At 58.2% G+C, this 8,223-nt stretch overlaps 3 protein-coding genes across 3 annotated transcripts in view; 1 reads left to right on the top strand and 2 right to left on the bottom strand.

Annotated features, from left to right (window-relative positions):
- The window catches only part of H310_07904 (hypothetical protein), a gene marked incomplete at its 3' end in the record, with an annotated part of 2,594 nt that extends 1,230 nt beyond the window's left edge, over window positions 1–1,364 (bottom strand). Inside the window, exons 1-3 of the mRNA XM_008873423.1 lie at window positions 941–1,364; window positions 170–886; window positions 76–104 (exon numbers count right to left, since the gene is read on the bottom strand). Coding sequence (XP_008871645.1) covers window positions 76–104; window positions 170–886; window positions 941–1,360 — 1,166 coding nt within the window. The 5' untranslated portion in view covers window positions 1,361–1,364. The remainder of the gene's footprint in view (window positions 1–75; window positions 105–169; window positions 887–940) is intronic.
- A 421-nt stretch (window positions 1,365–1,785) lies between these two features.
- H310_07905 (hypothetical protein) lies at window positions 1,786–4,466 on the bottom strand (the record flags this gene model as incomplete). The annotated part of the gene is made up of 7 exons (XM_008873424.1): window positions 1,786–2,170; window positions 2,242–2,610; window positions 2,671–2,852; window positions 2,910–3,259; window positions 3,326–3,847; window positions 3,911–4,006; window positions 4,059–4,466. The coding sequence occupies 7 exons, from the start codon at window positions 4,464–4,466 to the stop codon at window positions 1,881–1,883; spliced, it is 2,217 nt and encodes a 738-aa protein (XP_008871646.1). The 3' UTR covers window positions 1,786–1,880.
- A 1,595-nt stretch (window positions 4,467–6,061) lies between these two features.
- H310_07906 (hypothetical protein) overlaps window positions 6,062–8,223 on the top strand; it is a 9,931-nt gene continuing 7,769 nt past the window's right edge. Inside the window, exons 1-5 of the mRNA XM_008873425.1 lie at window positions 6,062–6,540; window positions 6,585–7,262; window positions 7,309–7,658; window positions 7,710–7,891; window positions 7,947–8,194. Of these exons, the coding sequence (XP_008871647.1) occupies window positions 6,130–6,540; window positions 6,585–7,262; window positions 7,309–7,658; window positions 7,710–7,891; window positions 7,947–8,194 (1,869 nt within the window). The 5' untranslated portion in view covers window positions 6,062–6,129. The remainder of the gene's footprint in view (window positions 6,541–6,584; window positions 7,263–7,308; window positions 7,659–7,709; window positions 7,892–7,946; window positions 8,195–8,223) is intronic.

The following is an 8,223-nucleotide window of genomic DNA, read 5'->3' on the forward strand; positions in this document are numbered from 1 at the left end:
TTGTCGAGAAAGCCCAAGTCCGCATGGACGTCGCGCGCGGCGCTCATTTGGTCCTTGTCAAACACATTCTTGTACAGGTTTCCGATTCGCAAAAAGTTGTACACCTACGTGCAGCGCTGTGAGCTCGTGCGCCGCGTCGGTGCAGATGGGCACGCCATGCTGCACGTACTTGGTTGTAATCTTGCTTGTCCTGGTCCATGGGGCGGCACCGGTTATTGGCAGCGTACTTGAGCCCTTGGTACCAACTCTTGTGCCCTCTCGACGCAAACTCACTCGTGGGGGTGTCGACCATGTTGGCCCCGGGCGTTTTGCACCCTTTGCCGTACACGCAATACTTGTTCAGGCCCCACGGTTCTTCGTCGGGTCCGCCTTTTACCACAGGTTTGCGGCGGTAGTTGTCTGGCATCCCCGGCGCAACTTGAATCGACGACGAGATCGCTGCGCCGCCGCCTTCCAGAACATCGATCTCCGGCGCGCCGCGGCCTTGGTTCGGGTTCAGGCCGTAGCCGGGGGTCGCGTTGCATGCAGAGATGAGTTGGTTGGATGCCAGGTCGGGGAGATCTTTGTCGCAAGCGTCATACGACCAAGGCCACATGCGCGTGGTGGAGGCCGAGAAGAGCGCCCGCCCCAGGTTGCCCATGAGCCAAATGCCAGGCCACGTTGGATAGTACGCGCCGTCGATGATGCGATCCTGAGGCGTCACTGCACGCTTCACTTTGGTCTTGGGGTCCTCGTACTCGCCAACGGCGTTCGGGTTCATCGTGACGCTCTTGTGCTCGGCGTCCGGCACGTTGTTGATGGCACCGGGCAGCTTGGCCGACACTTCGATGAGCCCGCCCTGCATGCAAAACTTGTTCCACGACTGCATCATGCCGGCTTTGTAATGCTACGCCCGTCATGGTTAACGTGGACATCGGCCCGATCATGGTATCGCACCCACCAGCGTTCGTGTTTCAAAGCCAGGCACTTCAAGCCACTGGTTGTAATATGTAACCACGGTCGGTCCTTCCTCGACCTTGTTGATGAGCTTGCCATTCTTTGTGTACACGTTGGACGAGTTGTACATCTCGAGCGCGGCGTTGACGCCGTCGGGGATGTCGAGAGCTGTCCAGAGGTGATCCTCGCCCGGTCGAAAGGACCTTCCTTCGATTTGGAATTCGTCACTCATGACGAGATCCCACGTCGCCCCGCGGGACGTACGAATCTTCCTCGCGGACGCGGGGGTATCGACGTCTACCCACATGCTAACACCGGACTTTGTGGGAAAGCTGTCGTAGTCGTAGTCAATGCTGTGAGCTGCATGGACCAGCACCGCAAGGCCGACGGCGCAGCAGCAGCTTCGGCGTCGTGGTGGCGTCATCGCCGATATGAAATGTTTGGCGTTCACCTAACCAAATCTATCGGTGCTGTGGTGTACCTATCCGGATACGAGATTGATATGCAATACAATCCCAAAATTGCGCAAAATATTCACCCAATATTGGGGATTTCGACGGATTTGGGGTGCATATCACCTGCACGACGTTTCGAGTTATTCGGATATATCTGACCACAATGGATCATGGCACACACCCCGTTTCGCCCACACGCACGTTCGAATGGCCACATCATAACACATGCACTATACGAGTACGAGATCGATCTCTCATCCAGGCGAAGTGTGCCTGCTTGCCTGGCAACACATAATGCTGTTTATTTCTGTGGATCTCGAACACAGTCGGGTCCCACTTACGGGGCCGAGTTTACGAATTTAGCCAACCACTGTCGAGCACCCCAAGTTGACGGCACTGGATTGGCTATTACAAATTATTTATAGCCAATCAAACACTCCACAAAGTGACCTTTCGAGATATCCAATCACATTCATGGAAAAAGATCTTTCATGTTTGAGAAGGGGTCTCCTTGGGCAATGTGTTCCCCGGCGTGTAGTACCGGCGTGTGACGCCGACGGCATGCGCTTGAATGTCGCCGTCCTGTTCCTTTGGATGGCGCGTCGTTTCGACCATATCCTTGGCTGCTGTCACTCGACGCCTTCGAATGACTGCTGTGAGGGCGATTAGAGCCACGACGACACTGGCCAACACGACAGGGTACACAAACTGCGGGCCGAAGTACGCGTCGCCGTCCACATTCAGCGTTTTCGCGCCAAGGAATTTGGTGCATCGTGGGCCTAGAGTTGTCAAGGCATGCGTGGTTAAGCCATTCGGTCGCTAGTTTCAATTTGTAGGACATCCAACGCACCGCCGTAGCCTTTGACACACTCGCACCGCCGGTTGCTGCAGCGGCCGGTTGGAGTCATGGAACCCATGGATAGACAGTCTTCATGGGAATTGCACGTGGCGCCGCCATCGACGCGAATCATCGGGTTCTTGGCGTCCGTGTACCACTTGAGATGGCCGTCGATCCACTGCTTGGTCGGGTGCGTGGGGGGGTCGCATCCGATGAACATGGAGCTCTTGTCTTGGTAGATGCGGATGTAGTCGATCTCCATGTACATGGGGAACGAGTCGCAGATGCTCATCGTTCGGTTGTATTGGTACGTGCCAAGAGGGTCGTGGTGGGTTGAGTTGCCTCTGCACGCACCGACGTCGACGTTGGGTGGGGTTGCACCTAGGTGCACGACACCGTGGCTTGTTAGGCATGTCCATGCACGCTTGCATGCACGCGTACCCCATGCTTTCGCGAGCGCAACGTTGAAGATGATGTACAGAGGCTCTTCAATCATGAGTTTCCTGGGGTTGTAGACTTTTCCAGTCGGGTCCTGCGGCGGGTCCGTGATGGCGGCGGCGGGAATCTCGAACAAAGGCGAATCCATCAGACTCCACCGCACGTACCCCGATGGCCCCATGACCCTATCGATCGCGCATCAGCCAACGTCCACAAGCACCCAAGATGCGAGTTCCGTGTACCACTCGACTTGGTAAATGTAAAACGTCGTGTACGCTTCGTGGCCAATGTCCCAGTTGGCTGAAATCGCATCCATTTGGTACTCAAACTTGTCCATTTGGTTGGTGTCGGCGACGCCGTCCTTGCGCGGCGCCTCGCACTTGGGGTTCTTCGAGTCGGGGTCACACAAGTACGCTCCGATGTACCCGTTGGCGACGGGAAAGCACCGGCCGTCCGTGTTGATGCCCCAGTGGAGAGGCCCCTTGCCGTCGATGAGGCCCAGGTCCGCATGGACGTCCTTGGCTGCACTCATTTGCGTCTTGACGTACGAATTATTGGTGATCAGCAACGGGTTGGCTTGGGCCATGTACACCTATGCAGCCAAAACCATTCGCATGTCATGTGGACGTCTCGGCAGCGGTCAGCGCACTGTTTATACCTGGTCAAACTGTTGAATGTCGGCAGGGATGGGTGGACATCGTTTGTTCGACGCGTACCGGAGGCCTTGGTACCAGCTTTTGTGGTTGCGCTCGGCGAACGCGGACGTTGGCGCGTCGGCGATGTTGGCCCCGGGGGTGGTACATCCTTTCCCATACACACAATACTTGTTGTCGGCTGTCAGGTTGACTGGTTTTCGCCGGAACGAGTCGGGCATGCCGGGGGCGATTTGAATCGACGACGAGATGGCCGCGCCGCCGCCTTCGAGGATGTCGATTTCTGGCGCGCCACGGCCTTGGTTCGGATTCAAACCGTAGCCCGGATTGGCATTGCAAGCAGAGATTGCTTGATGGGGAGACAAGTCGGCGACGCACTCGTTGTACGTCCAAGGCCACATGCGCGTGGTCGAGGCCGAGAAGAGCGCGCGGCCCAAATTCCCCATAAGCCAAATGCCAGGCCATGTCGGGTAGTACGCGCCGTCCTTGATGCGGTCCTGCGGTGTGAGTTTCGTTCGGACGCCGTCCTTCCAGAACTCGCCGATCGCGTTCGGGTTGATGGTCACGCTTTTATGTTCGGCGTCTGGCACGGTGTTGATGGCCCCGGGCAGCTTGGCGGCGACCTCGATGAGCCCTCCCTGGATACAAAACTTGTTCCACGACTGCATCATGCCCGCTGTGTAGTGCTACGAATCCAAATTGATCACCCACCGTTTGCCGGACCTCGCTGGCACGTACGAGGGTCGCTGTTTCCATCGCTGGCACTTCGAGCCACTGGTTAAAGTACGTCACGTTCGTCGGTCCTTCCTCGACTTTGTTGATCAGCTTGCCGTTCTTCGTGTACACGTTGGACGAGTTGTACAACTCGAGCGCAGCGTTGACGCCATCCGGGATGTCGAGAGCTGTCCAGAGATGATCCTGGCCCGCTTTGAACGTTCGCCCTTCAATCTCAAACTCGTCGCTCATCACAAGCTGCCACGTTTCACCGCGGGACGACACCTTGGTCCTTGCATCCGACGGCGTGTCCACGTCGACCCAGACGCCGACGCCCGACAGCGCAGGGTATCCCTCGTAGTCGTAGTCGCGGGCCACAGCCGTGGCAGGCAGCAGAGCGAACGCTGCAATGGCGACGCGAGTGGTCGCCATGGTTGCGGCGATCTCGCCTGCCTCTCGAAGAATGGCTGGGCGCTAGTACCAGCATTACTTCGCATGCTCCGCCTGGAAACCACCAAGCCGACGGCACCAACTGGTCACATTCTTACAACCCGATCGCATCGTCTGGGTATTGATGCACCGCCTGACGATCTTGGCCGCAATGCCATTGGCTGAAATGGATGGGTTTTATCACGCTAAAAGAATGGATTGGCTAATGGATCCACACCCCCACCGTGTCGTACGTAGCCCATGAAGATGACACCGTGGATAACCCTTCTTTGAAGTCATCCATGGGAAGTACCAGTTTGTAATGTGCCAACGTTGGATATGTTTCACGTGGGGAGGACGGCAGGCCATCTTTGACGCTTGTTTTGTGGCTCCCATGCTTCGTACGTTGTGCTTTGGGTGTTCTTGAACGAAGGCCCGAGCTCGTATTCGTGCGGGCCGTTCAGATTCCGCAGGGGGGAGTGGAGACGGTCATGGCAGATACCCTCCCCGTAAGCTCGGGATCGACACCACAACCTGTGCAGCACTCCCCGATGCGCTACCAACTGAGCTAACCCGCCCCCCCTCGGAGAATGGCTTTGGGCTGAACAACCTGGCGGCGGCGACATGCGGTCGTCGTGCCGGTTCTGTGGGACCGGGATGGAAATGAAAGCGCTCTCGTAAAGAAAGTTGGTGGAATCGCAGCATGCAGCTCTACTTCGTCATGGCAACAGCGCTACACCGTTCGCTGCAGATCAACGGTGCTCAAGCCAACAAACTTGAGAAGGTGGATGGAATTGTTGCGCAGTCGCAAGTCCTTTCGCCGCATTCTTGCGCAGGAGCTGCGAAGGGACATGCAGGAGGTGGCGCGATCCCATTATGCTTGGCCATCGATGTACGAGAACGTAGGATAGCATTCGCCACCGCAGCGAAGGTGAAGTTGGGCTGCCCCCACACGAACGAGCTGGTCGGGTGTATCGCCTTTGGACGGGCGGGGCAGGGACTTCGGCGCAGGATCCGTCGACGCCAACCCCCCCCAAGGCAATGAAGTTTTCCCGTGGGCGTCAACATTATCTGCCCGCCGTGGCGACCCTAAATCCTTGACAGTTGGGCCCTGCGCAGCTGTCCATCAACCGAGCTAGCCCTTGCTCATCCAGAGCTGCTCGACGCTTGGAGTGGCGAATGGTCCAGCCTGTCGTGGAGTCTGGGCCTGGGTGGTTGGTTGGCTTCAGAAGCTGCTCCCATGCGCACCTCTCAAGCAAGTGTCGGTCAACCAAGAACGACATGTCGCCCGTCGATCGATCGCATCGCGGGAACTCGCTGGTCGGTGGTACACTGATTCAGGGAAAGCGAACGTGTCCATTGCGAACGGTTTTGAGTTCGCTAATGCCACACGGTGTGCAGGCAGTCGATTTCATTCGCAGCAATGCACGCCTTGGCCAGTTTGGCCGACCTAGCACGCACCGCCGTACGTCGCAACCAAAGACGGTCAGTCGCTTGTTTCCGTTCTCTGCTGCAAGAATCCGGCGTCCTGGACGCGCCATGCCGATCGCAGGCACCACGTCTTCGTGCGGATATCTAAAATCGAACAACGCTTCGGTGCCTAAACTTCTTGTAAACGAACCGACTTGGTCGCACCCTATCGGCTACCGACGCATCGCAAGTCGTCATGGTAGTGGTGGTGCGCGCGGCTGGCCATGCACTGGTGTTGATGCAGCTGCATGCACATGCGCTCGACTACGACTACGAAGGGTACCCGTCCCGGAGCGGCGTTGCGGCCTGGATCGATGTCGATACCCCACTCGACGTCCGGACCAAAGTGTCGTCGCGGGGAGAAGTGTGGGATCTCGTCATGAGCGACGAGTTCGAAATCGACGGGCGAACGTTCGAAGCGGGAAAGGACCACCTGTGGACGGCGCTGGACATCCCGGACGGCGTCAACGCTGCCATCGGGCTGTACAACTCGTCCAACGTGTACACGAGAGGTGGCAAGCTCATCAACCGCGTCGATGAAGGACCGACGAACGTGACGTACTTTAACCAGTGGCTCGAAGTCCCTGCCATGGAAACAAACACACTGGTACGGTCGACCGTCGCCAACGATTTTTGACATGGTGGCGGTAGCACTACGCAGCTGGCATGATGCAGTCGTGGAACAAGTTTTGCGTGCAGGGCGGGCTCATCGAAGTGGCGGCCAAGTTGCCCGGCGCCGTCAACGACGTCCCGGATGATGTCCACAAGAGCGTCACGACAAACCCGAACGCGGTCGGCGAGTTCTGGAAGGACGGCGTCCGAACGAAACTCACGCCACGAGACCGCATCAAGGACGGCGCGTACTACCCGACATGGCCTGGCATTTGGCTCCTCGGGAACCTCGGCCGCGCGCTCTTCTCGGCCTCGACCACGCGCATGTGGCCTTGGACGTACAACGAGTGCGATGCCGACTTGTCGCCCCATCAAGCGATCTCTGCATGCGACCCGAATCCGGGGTACGGACTCCATCCGAACCAAGGCCGTGGCGCGCCGGAGATCGACATTTTGGAAGGCGGCGGGGTGGCCATCTCGTCGTCGATTCAAATCGCCCCCGGCATGCCAGACAACTACCGTCGCATGCCCACTCAAAAGCCAGACAGCCAGTACTGCGTGTACGGCAAGGCGTGCGACACCCCCGGCGCCAACTTTCCCGACGTCCCGACCTCGGCGTATGCGTATCGAGGCCACCGGAGCTGGTACCAAGGACTCCGGTACGCCGCCAACAACCGTTGCCCCCAAGATCCGACCGAAGTGCAGCAGTACGAGCCGGTGAGTTTGTCTCTTTGATGGACACCATCACGTATGTGGTTGCCAGGTGAAAGCAGCCCAAGTGAACCCGGCCCTGGTCACGAGCAACGTGTACAACAAGCTCCAAGTGAGCGCCGGCCGCGACGCGAATGCAGATTTGGGTCTCATCGACGGCAAGGGAACTCTCCACTGGGGCATCAACTACAACGGGACGTGCTTTCCCGTCGCGAACGGGTACATTGGAGCGTTCTTGTGCGACCCGGATGCAAGGAACCCCAAGTGCGAGACGCCGCGGAAGGACGGCGTCGCCGACACCAACCAAATCCCCAAGTTCCAATACCAAATGGATGCGATTTCGGCCAACTGGGACATTGGCCACGACGCATACACCGAGTTTTACATTTACCAAGTCGAGTGGTGTGGCCGAAGAAAAAAGGACTTTGCTGACGGGTGATGAGGATGCTGTAGGGTGCTGGGCGAGTCGGGGTACGTCCGATGGATGCTCGAAGGCGCGCCGCTGTTTGAGATCCCGTCCGTGACGCTGACCAAGCCGCCGCAAGCCGGACGAGGAAAGCCACGGAACCCGATCAAGTTGCCGATCGAAGAGCCGCTGTACGTCATTTTCAACGTGGCTGTCGCGCGGGCATGGGGTATGTCGATGGCTATCCTTTGGTCTGAGCTGACGATGGCGCATGCGGCTGGCAGGCGCGACTCCACCGAACGCAGACATCGGGCCGTGTCGGGGCAACTCGTCCAAGCCTGTCCCTGGCACGCCCGAGTACAACAAGACGCACAACATTTGCGACTCGTTCCCCATGTACATGGAGATCGACTACATCCGCATCTACCAAGACGTGTCCACGATGGCGCTGGGGTGCGACCCGCCGACTCACCCGACCAAGCAGTGGATCGACGAGCATCTCAAGGACTACACGGATGCCAAGAACCCGATGGTCCGCGTCGACGGCGGCGCCACTTGCAA

The sequence above is a fragment of the Aphanomyces invadans genome (genome assembly GCF_000520115.1).
Source record: "Aphanomyces invadans strain NJM9701 unplaced genomic scaffold supercont1.15, whole genome shotgun sequence".
Classification (NCBI taxonomy): Eukaryota; Oomycota; class Saprolegniomycetes; order Saprolegniales; family Verrucalvaceae; genus Aphanomyces; species Aphanomyces invadans.